This window comes from Rhea americana, unplaced genomic scaffold (assembly GCF_003343005.1).
Source record: "Rhea americana isolate MKP2758 unplaced genomic scaffold, rheAme1 scaffold_186, whole genome shotgun sequence".
Taxonomy (NCBI): Eukaryota; Metazoa; Chordata; class Aves; order Rheiformes; family Rheidae; genus Rhea; species Rhea americana.
In genome coordinates, this window is record NW_028185994.1 from 1,230,684 (window position 1) to 1,248,927 (window position 18,244).

Below are 18,244 nucleotides of genomic sequence, written 5' to 3' on the forward strand. Positions count from 1 at the left end.
CACAAATACACATCTATTCTAGATGTCTTTCTCACACCAGACTAAAACCTTGGCCTGCAGAAGACTAGCTGTCACATCAGGTTGAATGAAGTGGAAACAAAACTCCCATTTCCTCAAGCAGGACTTCTCCCCATTGGGTTACATAGTTGCTGTGAACAACATCATCCACCCACCTTCCCGTTTCAGTGGAGCCACTGAGGATGATAGTTCAAGAGGAATATCTCTCTGCTGGCTGTGGAAGGAGATTATACAACTGGCTTAGACTGTAATGCCTTATGATGAGTTACGTAAAGACTACACTACAGGCCAGATTGAATAAAATTGCAGAGAGGCACTGAGTAGAGTTTCTGATGCATCTGGCATCAAATTTTTACTGAATTTTCTGAGAACTCACGGTCTTTGAAGCTACTGATGACCACAGTACAGACTTGCCTGTACTTGGGAATGACAAGACCTTCCAAACTATGTGCTATGGCCTAGAGGCAGACACGTATCTTCATAAAGCATCAGGGATCACCCCACTTATAAAGCATTTGTGTACAGTTTGCAAACAACAAAAACAAAAAAATAGGCTAAGTTCGTCAAATAATTGGTTGTTAGATGTTTCTAGCATTCCACACATAATGTAAAAATAAGTGGGCTCTAATCAAATTATAAAAAGTAGTGCATTCAACACAAATGCAAAAAGTAGATTTTTTTCAGAAATTCAACACATACATAATCACTTGATGCCACTCATTGACGCAAGATATTTCTGAGGCACATTAATACTCTTAGGATTCAAAAAGGAGTTAACCACTTTTAGCACCAAGAGTAAAAACTTCAGCCATACAAAGGGGAAAAGTGCATACTACTCTATCACAGTGGCTCTGCCTCTTCCACTAAAACACCTGGTACGAGAGAGTTTAGAAGAAAACGCAGCTAGTAACATTGTCAAGTATTTTCCCACTGAGAATATTAGCAGAAATACGAAGGCACACAGGGAATGTTCATGAAGTTTACATCAGTATTCCCAAATGTTCTAAATCCACGGCACTGACTACTCTTATGCCTGAGATGACTTGTGCAAAAATATAAAGATAATATTTGCATTTTTGTAATATTTTCAGATGAACTATCTCAAGGTAGTTCACAAATATTGTCTAAGATAATCATCAAGTAAATCCTTTCATAATATTGTCTATATTATACAGATAAAGAGACTCAATCCACAGAAGATAATAGCTAAATACCAAAAGAGACCACACTTTATAGATGAAACCCTTCCTACCACATCTTTCTGTAATTACTATTCTGTTTCACAGAAGCAATCTAAAAATGTCAGAAATTGCTTTCACACCACTGCAGAAAACAAAACAACAAAAACATTTTGAGTACTTTTCTAGGTGAGATAGAGGGGCCTAGAAATGTACAAAGTGACGTGCTAAGTCCTCCAAGTCATAGGCTGATGGAAAATATCTCTAGGGCCAGCCAACAAGTAGAATGATATTCAGAGTATGGGTGGAAAAAATGCCATTGAGGATAGCAGAGTTACATGAAACATTTCAGTTTCAGTGCATCATTTTCTTTCAGAAAGATAGTTCCAACTGGAGATGCTACTGTTGAAATAATCACCATTTTGCTGCTGAAGGTCCCTTCCAACCTTACTGATTCTATGATTCTGTGATTCTAAAGTGCCAGCTACACTGAAGAACTCCGAGTGCTTCAGAATCAAACACACAAAAACTAAAATATAACCAGAAAACAGCCTAAGAAAACTGGAAGGGAATACCATTGTTTTATGTAAACAGAATATCTCTACCACCCTGGAAACTGCCCTTCTGCCTTCATTTTTAAGTCAGCAGTGTATTTTAGGGTCATATTTTCAAACTTTCCTCTGTAAGCACGTGGACTAGAGAAAAACTGTTCTCTTTAATGAAAATGTGAATATGACATCTATGGCTCTGTGACAATTTCCCTATAATGTAAGTACTTCGACAAAATATTCAGGCTTGGCAACACTTGAAAAACATTCATCAACCAAATAATTTGATAACAATTTCCTTAATTTTCTCTTTGATTTAATTATATATTTTAATTATTTAACGAGGTCTTTATAATTGGTCAAACACTCTTAATCAAACACAGTACTTGATAAATGCAGTTTTTCTGTCTGACTCCATTCAGTACTACTGGTTTTGGAAATCGATCATGTCACATCAACAAACTATAGACATGCCCCCTAATTCATGGCCCTGCTTGCATTGCGGAGATCCCAAAGAACTTCATAGGGGTCACCAGGCTAAACCTCTACCCAACATTGCCATCAAGAAGGCAAATTAGATGATTCCCACTTCACAGATAGCAAAAACTGTAAGAAAGCTAACGTCACTCCAGTGTTCAAAAGAACAGAAAATAAGGAAGACCCACGAAAATTTAGGTTAGCCAGACTCACCTCCCTCCCTGGAAAGCTGATGGAACAGTTCATCCTGGAAGTCATCTCCAGGCATATGGAGGAAAAGAAGGGGATCAGGAGTAGTCAGCATGGATTCACCAAGGGGAAATAATGCTTAACCAATCTAACAGCCTTCTTTGATGGAATGACTGGCAGGGATGATGACAGAGAGCAGTGGATGTTGTGTACCTTGACTTCAGCCAGGCTTTCAACACTGTCTCCTGTAACATCCTCCTAGGCAAGCTCAGCAAGTGTGAGTTAGATGAGTGGACAGTGAGGTGGGATTGAGAGCTGGCTGAAAGGCAGAGCTAAAAGGGTTGTCATCAGTGAGACAACAAGAGAGACCTGGAGCTACTGGAGAGAGTCCAGCGTAGGGCTACACAGATGATCAGAGGTCTGGAGCATCTCTCTTATGAGGAAAGACTGCAAGAGCTGCACCTGTATAGCCTGGAGAAGAGAAGACTAGGGGAGATCTTACTGATGTCTATGAATACCTTAAGGGAGGGTGTCAAAAGGATGGAGCCGTACTCTTTTCGGTGGTGCCATGCAACAGGACAAGAGGCAACGGGCACAAACCGAACCACAGGAAGTTCCACACGAATATGAGGAGGAATTTCTTCAGTATGAGGGTGACAGAGCACTGGAACAGGTTGTCCAGTGAGGTTGTGGAGTCTCCTTCTCTGGAGATATTCAAAGCCCACCCAGATGTGTCTAACATGCTCTAGGTGACATTGCTTAAACGGGGGGTGTTGGACTAGATTATCTCCAGAGGTCCCTTCCAACCTCAACCATTTTGTGATTCTGTAATTCTGTGAAAAATGGAGTATAGAAAGATTAGGAAAATTTTCAAAGGCAAAAGAAGGCCTAAGATACTCCCTCATTCCCACCTTAACTTCTAACTTCTGTTGAATATTTAATTCTCCTTTAGCTCTTTGAACACGTCTCCGTATGCAACTTATATGAACTGCACTCAGGAGTCAGTGTTGGATCTGAGACTGGAGCCGGCTCCTGCAATATGGAGAATGATCAAAGAAAACCTCTTTTTCTTTGTGGTTAGTGTTATTTAATTATATTCTCAAGATGAGAAGAGCAGAGCTGAATCCTTCCCTCTACGTATTAAGCCACTCTCTTAACATATGAGTCTTTCATTTCAGATTTAATTATTTTTTTTAATTTCAGCAAATTCTGCTGTCATCAGACTTTTAAGCAGCCGCTATTCAGATAATCAGAGAAGACTTTTGAAATTGGCTTTTTCTCTGGGAGTGGCTTAGCTCTACAATTGCTCTGTGGTCATTATACAATTATTCTGGCAGGTTGTTCCGTTCACATCCCTGCTGAACAAATGGTATTATCACCAACCTAAACTGGACAATGTTTCCAAAATAATGGCATTCTTATGCAAATCCAGTATCTGCTCTGAGCTAATTGTTTATCCTCCTACTACAGTACAGTCAATGAACAGAGAAATGCCTTTCACCCCAGATAGCTTCTCATCTCGTCTTATATACTGTGTGAATTATCCTCTGTTCTTACTTTGCCAGCTACATTTTTCACATTTTCCATTGCAACTGTACAAAAGTTTCACTACGTCGTATCATAAAAGCTGGAATGACACAGCACGTAGAGGGAAATCATAGACTCATAGAAACTCCTGTTTCTATGACTCACAGACTCCCATCTCCTGTTGGGATGGGCCTCCAGAGGTCTCTAGTCCAACCTCCCACTCAAAACAGGATCAGCTACAGGCTTAGACCAGGTTGCTGAGGTCTTTATCCAGTTGGGCCTTGAAAACTGCCATGCGTAAAAAAGTGTTTCCTTATAACCAGTCAGAACCACTCTTCTTTCCATTTAAGTAATACTGCCCACTGTCTCTCTACTACTACTGTGCACCAGCGTGAAGACCCTGACTCTTCTCACTCCTTTACCTTATCAAGATCTTCAGTATTCACAAGTTGTATTGGGAATATACTCTACGAAGCCTACCTTTCTTGTTTAAAGTACCATACAGATGTAGATAAATCCTACAAAATAAGCTTAAAATACAAATGGTTTCCACACCAGAGCACGGAAGTTCTACCTAGATGCATTCAAAGCAAATGATCAACAATTACAAAGTTATGTTCAGAGTCTATGTGATATGGCCATTTACCAGGGACTAAGAAAAGAAGTTTTATTCCCACTCATCAAGTCCCAGTGCAAATCCCTTCCATTTAAATTTAATCTGTAGCAGGTCCCTTATTGAATAAATCAACAGGCAAGTTTATTTATTCATAGATTCTTCTTTCCCTCTCATAGGATTAACACAATGGAATGAAGTAGGTCCATTTAGCTATTGAGTAATCCTGGCTGACTGATACCATTCCATAACGTCTTTTTGCACTGAGAAAAACAGATTCAGGACGGTTTCACATCCATTTTTTTCCCTACACAAGTGGAATATCACATACATACCATACATTGCATGATGATCTTCCTCCTTCCTGTATGAGTAATTATAATTCTGCTCACCTTACGCGTAAATTATACCACAAAGCAATATTGAAAATTGGATGATCGGTATTTCACTGATCTCCTTCAGCTCCTGGGCAGAGTCCACTGTTTGCCTGGCTTCTGCCTATGACTTGTGTTGAAATGACAGGCTTTAGTTAACCATCTACTGGTGATATGAAACCTGGGAATAAAGACTCAGCTGAAGACAGCGTTGTGTTTTTTATTTAAAACCCACTGAACTGATAGACTTGATTTCTCTCCCTAAACAGAAAAACCTGTCATTTATCAGCAGAGTACTAACAAAGAATAAAACTTGCTAAAAGCCAACCACCAAATTTCAAGAAAATGTGGATACTTCTGTCAAGGCAACAAGAAGGGAAAGCTTTTCTAAAATTTCCCACTTCTATACAGCACTCACAAAAGCAGTGAGAGGTCTCCTGTAAGAGATCACTTGCATTTTTATGTCTTCTTGTCTTCTTCACTGTACTTTTGTTCTAAAGCTAGGACTGCAGGGCTACATATACCTCCTTTTCCACAGTCTCACTAGTACAATGCATCAGCAGGGCACTTTTAGGAAGCAGTTCAACACAGCTGAAACCTGCAGGAACAGCTCCGCTATCTAAATCACACACATTAAAATGATCCTTGTCCTCAATACAGGGACATCACTTCTGTGAGCATAACATATTTCAGATATGCAGAGTGCCGAAGTAGTGAGGTGAAACTTGGTGATGGGCAAAAGATTCCCTGTCTCTGTTACGTAACAGAAATAGTGCTAAGAATACTATTTTCAGACACGACTTAAACTAGTGCTGCCCAGACCCTCCAGTACACATGGCCTCAGGAAAAAAAGCACTTCACACACTTTCTAAAGGGAATTGTAATTTCTAAAGTGCCCACAGTGCCTGAACACCGGGGAACTTGTCTATATTAAGTGCCTTCAGTCAAAAATGTTGGACCTTTGCTCTCATTGGTTTAGCTCTGCTTGTGAGGGGAAGCACTGGGAGCTTAACTGGGAAGCAGGGGCCACCAGCTGCTAACACATTAGCCACTGTGCCCTTTACTCTGCTCTGAGCAAGCTGCGTGTCATAAAACCTCTGTCTGCATGAGTGGCAGGATAACTAGGGGGAACACTTATGAGGGAAAGATTGCATTGGTACAGAGACATACAAAGCAAAGGGGGAAAAAAGTACGGACAAAGGAGATATTAGAGATCCAGACACAGCAAGGCTGGTGTCTCTATTTTTTTTTTTTTTTTTCCTATCTTGAGAATTTATATTTTCACATGTGGTGACACCTGACAGCAACCAGGAAGAAAAGAAAATGGTAGTAAAAACTGGAAATACATTACAATTGCTGAAGGAGCTATCTACTCATCTGTTTCAGGATTCCCTGAAGCTCTCTGACATTGGTCTTATTTTAATCCTGATCATGGGGATTGGGGCAGGGGGAGACAGCAAGGACTCCTCAAGAAAGAGAACAGACCCACATTCCTCCCCATTTGACTCATATATTGTCCCCAGGCAAAGAAATACAATAAGGGGGATAACATACAGGAAGTGAGATGCAATAATCTCAGAGGAAAACAATGTAAGGATAAGCCAAGGCTGCCTCTGTCACTGTGACTTCTCCAACAGAGTAACTGGCATTGAGAGTTTTTTATTCTTTTAAATACACTCTGAGATCACTCTCACGCTCTCCTGAGAACAGTTACAGAGCTACAGACGGAGGAGAATCTGACATCTCTATCACCACAAGCCTCTGCTGCAGACCCTGCTGCACTCCCCTCAGTTGTTATTTTTCACACTGAGTGAGGGTTTGCCTACACTTTGCTGCTAGGAGGAGGAAGAAGCATACAGGCATAACCGTGTAACTCTTTTTCTGTTTTCCTCTATTTTTTCAGACTCTGACCCACTGCAGCAGGGTTCCAACAAAGGGACAGAGAAAGAAAAAACAGACTGCTTGTGTATTTATTTACACAGTAATAAATAAATTCATATTGTGCTAGCACATCAAGGAAAGCGAAATGAAACTCAGGTTTTCGCACTCAGGGAGAACAATGCGGACAGCACATTGCACACCATGCAATACAAGCACCTGACAAATTCGTCCTCTTTCAGATACATTTTTGGAGAGTTTATGAGAAAAATTCTGACACCATACTGCTCACTAGCTCAGGACAAGATGTAGCAAGACTTCTCATCCACAGGCTCATGACCCTCAGGACCCCCAGAGAAAGTGACATCAAGGCCAGCTGGGGACATGTATATTCCTTGCTCTTTCCTGGGAAGCAGAGGGTAGATATGTCTTAGATTTCGCCATTTGCATTTCTTCCCACTTCTTTGCTTATTCAAAGACCAGACACGTCATTCACAACTTCTATTCCAGACACCTGTGTGTGTTTGTGTGAGTCATGGGATGTTCTCTGGATAGGTAATGTGATGCTGATAGAAATTACCAAGATACATGATTTCTGTCTTTCCAGTTACCCTGGAAAACTCTGAGCCTTCACAACACCATTGTCATGCAATATATAAGGCTGTGTTGTGCTGTTTCATATCACACTGACTGCTATGACTGTCACCACTCAACATGACATGTCACAACAAGGTGCAACACACAGGGAATTTTATACAGTTTTCAGAAGCTTCCTCTCACACACAAAAATCTGCTTGTAAGAGAGTGTAGAGAGACAAGGATGTGCATGGGAGGTGCTGGTCAAGGGAGCTCTGCTTTCTATTACTCTTTTAGAAGAAAATGCTTTCTGTTCATTAAAGATGACCTTCAGCAGGAAGAAATACTGTGGCAGGTATCTCTTCTCCTTGACATTAAAACAGAAAAGAGCCAAAGGAAGAGGGGGGACATTCTTCTCTCCAGCAGAAAAATAGAAAAATGATGTGTTCAGACATGAATTCAGACTCGAGAGCTGGATTCAGCTGCCCTTGCTTCAGTTTCCCTATGATACCACGAAGAAGTCACTGCATGCTTCTGTTATCTCTTGATGTGCATTGTATATGATACTGCTTTCTTTTTCCAACCCATTATCAATTTTCTTCCTCTAGATAGCAAGATCTTCAGGTAAGTTACTCTTTCACAGTCAGGAAGTGTACAAAGCATTTAGCCCTGTACTGCCTGTTAGCTCTTCCAAATACAACTGTAATGTGAATAAATAATAATCACACTGATGGTGAAAGGGAACAAGGATCCTACACAAAGCAATTGGATATCACATGCAGAAGGCCTAATTTCCAGAAGTCAATGAAAATTCAGAACTCTCAACCCCTGGTACATTTAGGATCCAGGATTCTGTTCTGCTGGTGTCACCCATCCAATATTTCTACAGTATAATCCTATTATTTTCGCTGGGAGATGATGGCCCTCTCGTTAACTGGAGGCCCTGATTAGGAACGTCATCTCTATGCTTGAAAGACTTTGTACATCGAACAGCTCTTGAACAATTTCCATCTTGAGAGACGGAAATAAAAGTAACTGTAGTCTCCAAAGAGCTATCTCCCTTTCACAGAGAAATACCCTGTGTTACAGCTGAGCAATCAGTCACTGTACTGCACTTTTCTTTCTTTTTTTTTTAATCTAGAGGTCTCTTATTGACACAACCACACACAGAGGCTTCTCCACGTAATGGACCACCACCAAATCCTGCCAGCAGAGCACAATAACAAAAGAAGAGGCAGAAAGGCCAGCAGTGAGCAGCAAAGCTATAGCTGCCTCTACAGTATGCCATCTCTGGTCCTGGCACACACTGGTGACCAGGTGGGGATGCATTCCCGTAAGAAAGGTGGGGGTGACAGGGAACCTCTTTGCACCACTTAACCTCCTGCAACCCCTGAACTTTGGCAGGGGTCACAAGGACGTCACCACTCCCAGCTGCCATCGTTCTGTCACCCTGCCCACCACGGACCCTCAGCCCTTTCCATTTTGTAGTGGTATTGATCTGCTGGCAGCAATGGGCTGGATAATTAGTCAGGAATTAGGGTTTCTATTACAGCCAGGAGGCTGCCCCAGCTGATTTATCACCTGAATAATTTACTGTGATTGAAAGGAAATTAAAATGAACTCCATTTGACAACTGTGCGCTTTTATGGGTTTTAGTGAAGACTCAAAAGCCAAATTAATAGCCTAGTGTTGTTTAATAGTCTACTGAGAGTAAATACGGGAAGGTTTTTTTCTCCTGATGTGCTTTCTTTGGCTGGATTTAAGAGCTGTTTTTTCCCCTCCCACCAATAAAGCCACCAAAAACAGTTTTACGGGAAGGAGACACAGCTGTAAAAATAGCAGAATTGCTTTTTCAAGCTTTTCCTTTTCCCCAGGTTTATTCCTGCCACTATTTGCCCTAATCCACCAGTTTCCACAGGTAAGAAAAATTGGGGCATTTGAATAAAAAAAAAAAAGGAAATAGAGAATGTGCCTGCTGTCTGGGAGGACACAGGCCTGCTTTCGTACCCTGGATGGCTAATACCATCTCATTAGCCTTTCAAGTGTACAAAGCTGCACAGTATCAGAATCCTCCTTATAGACTCAATATAGAAGTAAAAAGTAAGTGCTAGCCATCACATAGACTCATCCAATAAGTCACCCAGACACTTTTACTGGCCACACAGGGCTTTGGATCAGGGATCAGCAGCCAGTGGGTTTAGACAGGATTCAGCACCTTAGTGTTGGAAGGCAGGTAGAATCACAGAATCAGTAAGGTTGGAGGGGACCTCTGGAGATCATCTAGTCCAACCTCCCTGCTCAGCAGGGTCACCTACAGCATGTCAGACAGGGTTGCATCCAGGTGAGCCTTGAAGATCTCCGGAGAAGGAGACTCCACAGCCTCGCTGGGCAACCTGGTCCAGCGCTCCATTACTCCCACAGTGAAGAAATCCCCACCACCACCACCACGTTCAGGCAGAACTTCCTGTGGTTCAGTTTCTGCCCATTTCCTCTTGTCCTGTCACCTGGGACAACTGAAAAGAGTTTGTCTCTGTCCCCCGACACCCTCCCTTCAGGTACTTGTACACATTGATAAGATCCCCCCTCAGTCTTCTCTTCCCCAGGCTGAACAGGCCCAGCTCTCGCAGCCGTTCCTCATAGGGCAGATGCTCCAGCCCTCTGATCTTCATATAGGAAAGCATGTAGGGATGAGCCAGCCACACACACAGCATTTTTCTTCTGTACTCTGTCCCAGATTACCACCTTTAGCTTCTTATTACTGCACCCAAGTGTCAAGAGGATATTGTATCAAGTCACAGATTACCAACCAACACTTTGTTGTGAGTACAGTTTCCCGGTCAGCCACTGAGATGTCATTTTTTAACTTTGTGTATTTTTCATTTTTTGCCAAATTACTAGATATTTGAGGGTGCTATTAGTTATCCAAATATCAACTGTCTGAGACTATCTCTAGATCCAGATTTATATGCATTACATGTCATGAACATCAGCAACATGTCATATACTGCACGTCATAACATATTAGCACATATTAGCCAGGTTATTGATTTCTATCTAGCTCCAGAAAACCTCCATTCTATTCAGAAATGAGTATCAGAACTGATATTCAGTTTAGCTCTAGCTGAAATTAATGGGAAAACATCAGCAAGTGGTTCTCTTAAGTCTATGATCTACACAGTGGTGAATTTGGTCACATCATGTTATGTCTCATTATGGCCCTGATTTGAAGTCTGTTGAAGTCAACAGAAATATTCCTCTTGGCTTCAATGAGTATTCAACCGGACCCATGTGTGAAGCTGAAAATGCAAGAGACTCCATTTCAACTGTAGATAGAAATCCAGCATAGAAAATTTTCTTCTTTATTCTGAGGAAATTAATAAACCCTTCTGTCCAGTTGATTCTGTTGCATATACTTCATTTCACAATTTTCCTGCTCTTACGCCTACCAAAAGCACATCAGTCTGTAGGTCTTAACTTTTCATCTTATCTATTTTGACACGGCTTTCCTGCATCATTTTTTAGCTTCTTACGCCTTAATTAAGTTAGAAGCTATCTTCCACATCTTGATTCTCCAGGAACATCTTCTGTCAATGCTTTAAATGACAAATGCACTTGAATCAACTATTCACAGACACTTTGGTGAGGAGAGGAAGAGCAACCCTGAAGTAAAACACACCACCACTAGATGTTGTATGCCCTCAGGGTTGGAAGACTGAGGTGCAGCTACATACCACCTTCTGTCCCTGCTGTGTGGTAAATCCTGGGGATAGATTCCCTTCGGTCTCTCATCATCTCTACCCTATCTTATTCTAGAAGGGCAGTGAGGGGCCAGTGCAGCAAGAAGTGGATCAGACCCAGCATTACTAAAGGGAACAAAATCAATACAAGCAGCAGCAGTAGTTTTAAGCAAGACTCCAGAAGCCAGAATTGAGGTGGGGTATTGGTGTATACATATGTACAGCAGTTTCACGGAGGTAAGAGTGCTGTCTATGCAGAAGGAAAGTGTCTATAGGTATTCAGAGGGGGGGAAATCAGGTTGTGTGAGGGAATGGGCTTACAGAAAGAGTTTTGAGTCTTGGTAAAAGTACTAGAAGCAAGGTATTTTTGCATATGGATAGAGTAGATCCACCAGGATGCAATGAATCCCACATGATATGGGCAGACCATGCAAGGGTCTGGGTAGCAGGGTAACCAGGATATGACAGTTCCATACTGTTTCTAGAAACGCAGCGCTGCAACATACTACACTAAAAGCAGGAAAAACTCCACTGCAAGGTTACGTGACAGGTGTATCTCCCTCTCTGAGACCATTGTGGGTGTGGGCAAGACCAAACGCTTCATTGGTACTAGACTCATATATGAGTGCTGCGAGGCCTTCTAGAGACCTGCCAAGGAAACGCAAGTGATGCCACAAGCTAAATCTTTCTGGGATGGCTTTCCCCACTGAATTATGGAGAGCTTCTCTGTCTTTCTGAGCACTTGACAGGAACTGTGGGAAGGATGAGTCTAATGAACTAAGCATAGAAAATTACACCACTCAATGAATGGTTCTCCGCATAGATAGGACATGGGACAAGTACAAGTTCTGAATAAAAACTGAATTGTTTGTGCAGCAAACACAAACTCCTTGCCCAGATCAGATCAGTGTGGCCTGTCATGAGTACATCTGTACAGCAGAATTATCAGGGCAGGCAGGCAAAAGCCACTTCTTAAACAAACAGAACTTTGCTCTGTGGGAAGCTTTTCTTGCGCTAGTAGAGCAAACGGCTTTCCTTTTCGGCAGTGAGGACTGCACTGTACAGTTAGACACTGTTACTAGTCCAAGAGGTAGATGAGGTGGATGCTTTCCTTCTTTGAGATCTGAGGATTATGAGACATTCAAACCACATTGCTTTGTCACAGCTGATCAAAGGACTCTGTGGTGCTGGTGGCCAACAGTCATTAGAAGAGTGGCAGTGCAACTGTGACTGTATGCAGCTATGTGCATCTCAGAATCAGTTCCTAGAATATGTAAAATCAGTTTTCTGTGAACATTTGCAGCTCGTACAAATTGATCATGGACGGTTTGCAGAAAATGAGCACAAAAGAGCACAATCGTGATGGAAAGGCATTCATTTTATACATGAATTAATATTTTTAGCAGGTTTCTGTAGGAGAGAGGAAGGCCAGCATGCTTCTTGATTCTTGTTTTTATCCCCATATTATTCCTCCACACAAAAGGACAATTCAGTTTGTGCAGCCAACCTTCAGTCCGAGACTTCCCAACTCCCAGCTGCTTAACTTAACAAGCACAGCATTCACCTACCATTAAATTTTTGTCACACACTAAGTGTGCAGGCACTACATACCAACACTGAAGAATACATACATATGCATTTATAGCTGTGTCACTGGGACATTACGTTGCAAAATGAAGCACATAATAGGAAATGCCTTAATTCTGCACCCCGACACGTACAGTCTGACACGATCTTTAATTGTATGAACACACAGTAGGATCCCCGCCTCACTCAATACGTAAAATGGACACTGTTTCTGAATGAATGACTACCTGATATTTTATTTTCCTGTCACTGTGCAGTGGTTGCCTTCTCTTTAAGCATCATGTAAACTCTTCTCTAAAGACAAGTATTCATTTCCCTGTGGACTGCTCTATAGATATAGTCATCACTCACAGTAAATGTGAAAACTCAGGTAATGTTTGTCAAGAGCACAGCAGGTTTTGAAGCAAGAGATAACTTAGGGGTTTCCATTTAATGCAGGAGAACTGAGGAACAAAGATATTAAAGATAAAAGAGTAAAGGAAGCACTGGAAGCACTCGGAGTGAAAGGTTTGACACTGGTGAGCAAGCGCTCTCACATGGCCCATCGATATGTCTACCTATGTGAGGGGAAATGTACATTTTCCAGCAGGTAAACCCCAAATGCTCTCCAGAAAATGCATGAGGAGGAATTCAGGCAACAGGAACTAATATTCTGCTGGGGAAAGAGCATTTTTAGGCTGCAAAATGCTTATCCATGTAAAAAAGACCTTGTGCCCTTATGCCACAACTCACCATGATCAAGGCATGAATAAAAAAATCTTTCTCTTATCCTGCTCTATGCCTCTCCAGTCTCAGCCACTGAGAAATATTCACTGCCTTTGAGCAATGTTCCCAGTTCACAAGCAAAGAGGAAGAACTGAAAAGAAGTAAAACAGAGAGAAAAATGGAATTCCTGGCTCTAATGTCCAGAGAATCATAACTCTTCTGATAGAATACCAGGAGCCCTCCTTAGAGGAACAGCTCGGTGTCTTCAAGAAGGTTTTATGCCTGAGAAAAATTAGCAATATTCAGCTTGCTGAAACTGGATCATGTTTCTAACATAATGCATAAGCAAGAGAAGCAGCTTATATGAAATTGCTTCCTACGCCTCGTCTTTATGGAGAGGAGTAATGTATTTCTATTTTCCTCTGCAGGAATGTATAAGTATTCCATATATCCATTACTAACTTCTTCTTAATACACTGCTTTCTGATTTCAGTGACATTCTAGATAGCTTAAGAACAGTTCTTGTGTTTACTGTGTCACCTGGTTGCATGTGATCATCCAAGTCATGTTTTCAGTATTTTCATTCTAATTGATTTATTTGACCTTACTCATTGATCCAGGCAGATTTTCCATTTCAATCAGTTTCATGACAATTTTTCTTCCATTTCAAAAGGAGCAAAATAGGATTGCTTCTGCAAGCAATGGCATTCATATCATATTTTTGTATATCAGAACTATTCATATGCATTACAGGTGTTCATGTTAGAGAAAATTCCACTGCAAATGTCACTGAAATGCACAGGCCAAATAACCGCAAGTTCTTAACCATGGCCTAGCAGAAAATGCATCAACCTACATAAAAGTAAGTAACTAGCAAAATCCATTTATATGAATGCCTAGACAAGACAGCTCTGCTTTCCCATCTCTCAACTTTCGCAGCTCCTGACAACACATTTCTCAGCATGTGTTTAGCATCTCAGAGCATCAAGAGCACCATGAGGTCCTCAATGAGGACATATCTCCGATCTAAATTCTCCGGATACTCAATTATTCTAGTTACAGCTACTTGTGCAGATCCAGGAAGATACCTGCTTTCCACCAACAGCTGAATATCCCTTATTTGTCAATCAGGATATTTCAGAAACCTGTTGCATTAATTCTCATGTTCTTCTTATTAAATCAAAAAGTTTATCTATCTACATTCATTGTGGGACTATGCACTTTGAACTAAAATTCCACATAATTCAGAAGCTTTAAAACACATACAGCAAAGAATGATCCTTTTCCATCATGGTTATCCCTGTAATTGCTTTTCTGGCACATGAAAGTTAAATAGGGACAGCTGTAACACCACTCAACTTCTATGTAACCAATACTGAAAAAGCTTACTGTAGGAGCAGCTACTGTGCCTGTCCTCTCCAATGTCACTGGTATTAGGGATGGGATAATCACCATCTAGTGGTATGTGAAGGCCATTTCACCTTTCAGAGATGCTACTTGTTTCACTTTCCTAATGAGGTTTGAAAAAAATCACATTGATCTCACCATCCTCTCCTTTTTTTTTTCCAACTTGAGTTCAGATTTGCAGAGTTTCTCACAAGTATAAACCAGGAAAATCAGAAAAAAATACAAACTTTTCCTACAATATTTGATAAATAAGCAGATGAAAAACAAATTATTCTATGACTCTAGGAATTAAAGAATAGAGGAAAGACATGGGGTTAAAAGCGTGTGGAATTTCTATTCTACTGTATGATTTGCTGCATAAGCACTCATCTTTCAAAAAAGTTCTGCCAGTACATATTCCTCCCTTCTTGAATCACGAAGGTAGTAGGCTGCTATGTTCCTAATAACATCCAAAGGTCCTCTAATACACACTTCCTCCAAACAAAATCAGTGTTTCTAGTTTTGGAAGCCTTACATCATGCTAAGAATCAGATCTAATATTAGGAAGCCTGGAGATTAACAATAATTAATCAACTACTTCGTTAAGTATAGAAAATGCATTGTTAGACCTATATTGAAACTACCAACATTATTTTGTTTTCTGCCTCCCATGGCTGATGCCAAATTGAAGGCTGAGGCTTTAGAACAACAAGAACTTACAGAACAGAGACACAGCTAATCAGTTTTTGCCTGTGTTTCTGCAGTGTGTCTGTGAAACAGGAATGGAACTTTCCAAAAAATTAGTGTCAGGTCCTTCTGAAATACACTGCTAATCTGTAGGTGCAATTAATTTACCTTCACATACTAATTGGGTGTTTCTCTCAGCAAATGGTCAATTACATGCCTAATAAGCCATTTCTGGATACAAAAAATCTAATTTGTGTGCACAGTCACACTAACTATGAACCAAAATTAAGCATAGAGTTTTGAAAATCCACTCCTTACTAGCTGCATAGCTTGCCTTTGATCCAGCAAAAGCATCAGAAGCTGTGATACTCTTTAAGCACTCATTTGATATAACTGGCCTAGGTCGGGTGTAATTTCACACCCGAACACTTGCTAATGTTTACATAGCAATTGATTTCCTTCATTTTTTAAAATTCATCCTTTTAGGGCTGCCATGCACTTAGCTGAAGAGCTTGATACAGTGCCTGCTGTACCACGTTTTTGTACAGAGATTCTGAACACTGGGAGTTTGGAGGTTTCCAGCAAGGAGACCTCTGCAACCAGAAAGCACATCTGAAACACTCCGAATGTTTTCAATAGTACCTGCTCCGGTTTGATGGGTTCAGCTGCTGTGAAGATGTCAGAATAATGCTGCCTCTCAAAGACTCGGTCCAACACTTCTAGTTGCTGCTGAGTGAAAAGGTCTCCTCGCATCTGTTTCCGAAGAAAATCTCTACCTGGGAGAGAATGTCCATTTGGAACTGGAGACTCCTGAATACCTTTCAAAGAGGACAAAGAACACAGAATAAATAAGCATTGCAATGACAAGACCGAAGCAGTGGTGTTTCTCGTTATCCTTTGAGTAAATGTGGGTGTCAGTATGCTAAAAGAATGAAAAGACTCTTCGAGAGAGAGTTAAGAGAAAGCTACATATCTCCAGAAGATGTACTGGTCCATTACACTGTAATTACATTATAGCCAATCCTTAATGCATTTTACCATCAATGATTTCACACACAGTTCCAAGGTAGGACAAAGGGTAATGGTCACATGTAGGCTCACAGCACTTTGATGATAACATTTCTGAATCTCTAATCTCTTCCTACATCCAGGGAGACACTGGAATGCACGTACACCACCTGATACTAGTGTAGCAGTTGATACAAATCAGTTATAGCAAAACTGCTTTTCCTAGACTCTGTCCATATGCTTCATCCCTGTCCTTCCAGCACAGCGTAGGTATTGCTGCTCTCCAGAAGCACTCAACTCCCATGCCATGTTCTGCTCTGTACTATGTGCTTATGTCAGGAAACAACGACTCCTGACCCAAGACCATCTGTATCTGCAGCACTACCCAGACGATTACTGACACATGGGGACTGTCTAACCGCAGTCCCACCAAAACGGGATGTCCCTGGGACTCAGGCTCATCAACACAATGGCCTAAAAAGGCCTGGCCTGGTGCATCCTCCCGGCTCACAATAATTTCACTTCGCACTTCTTCATTTTATAGACACGATGAAAGGCTAGAATTTTCTAGCTCTCTTCTTATGGTAGAGATTTAGCAGAACTTGTTAGTGTGACTGTCCACTTCATGGGAAAATAGCCACAGTACCACTCTGAAAAATGTTTAGATTAGCACTTTGAAAAAACCTGCAATATGGAGACTTATTTCAATTTGCCTTTGAAGGTTCGCAGTGGTTTTCTACCTATTCCTTCAAATGTCAGTGCTAGAAACATATCTTTTCTGTAATGAAGGCTGAGGTCTGCAATATTCCCAGGACTCCAGGAGGTGGAACTCTAAGAACAACAGTAAATATTAGGAGATTTTCCTGATGCCAACATTGCACTGGACAGGGGGGGAAGAAATGTTTCAAAAATAAAATCCCAATGCCAATATGGTTTGGAGAAGTACAAATTAAATGTATACTTAACAATAAGATTATCATCAGTGTTCCTGTGGCTTTTTTGTCTAAGAAGTTTACAGACGAATAACAGCACTTCGTTCTTTTACAATGGGTTCTACGTCAAATTTCTGATGAAAAGTAACAAAGGAGATCTGTGTAAAAATACCTTCCTGGTGCAGGCACCAGTCCAAAAATGGCTGGCCATCAGTACTGTGAGTGACGCCCAGAAGGCAAGATTTTTTTACAAAAGGCTATTAATTTGAGCAGTCATCATCCCACTCAGCTGAATTTTTCAGAAACTGCTGTGCACCAGTAATGAGAAAGGAAGGCTCCTTTAAGACAGGTCTCTCAGACTAGGAAGCCAACAAATAGAAATACATTTTAAAAGCTAGGTCAATCTCCACAACGAATCGTTGACTCTGAACAGGCAATTAGTGTATGAAACAATATTCTAAATTTCAGTTCAATAATTTAGGTCACAACAGCTATACATTTACCTGTTAGGACAAATTAATGTAATTAAAACCAAGAATAGACAATGTAAGCTTTTGTAGAGTGCTAGGTTCAGTTTATTCCATGGAAGAAAAAATCTAAACTTGTCCTCTGAATAGCAGCTCTGTAAGCTTGTGTACAGAGATGTGAAATGATACAAAGCAATGTAAGAAAGCAATGTATCTTTAAATCTTTTTTTACTATTCCAAATCAAATATTATCTAATAGACCCAGTGCTGGGTTTAGTCAAGCACGGCTTATAAAATTAAAATTCTGGTTGCTAGCTGCATGGTAGCAAAAGGCCAGGGAGACATAGTCTCTGCAGC

The 18,244-nt window shown here is 40.9% G+C and overlaps 1 protein-coding gene across 1 annotated transcript in view; it reads right to left on the reverse strand.

Annotated features, from left to right (window-relative positions):
• Positions 1-18,244, reverse strand: part of PAX5 (paired box 5) — a 168,534-nt gene that overhangs the window by 88,046 nt on the left and 62,244 nt on the right. Inside the window, exons 7-8 of the mRNA XM_085302123.1 lie at positions 16,123-16,298; positions 13,005-13,018 (exon numbers count right to left, since the gene is read on the reverse strand). Of these exons, the coding sequence (XP_085158249.1) occupies positions 13,005-13,018; positions 16,123-16,298 (190 nt within the window). The remainder of the gene's footprint in view (positions 1-13,004; positions 13,019-16,122; positions 16,299-18,244) is intronic.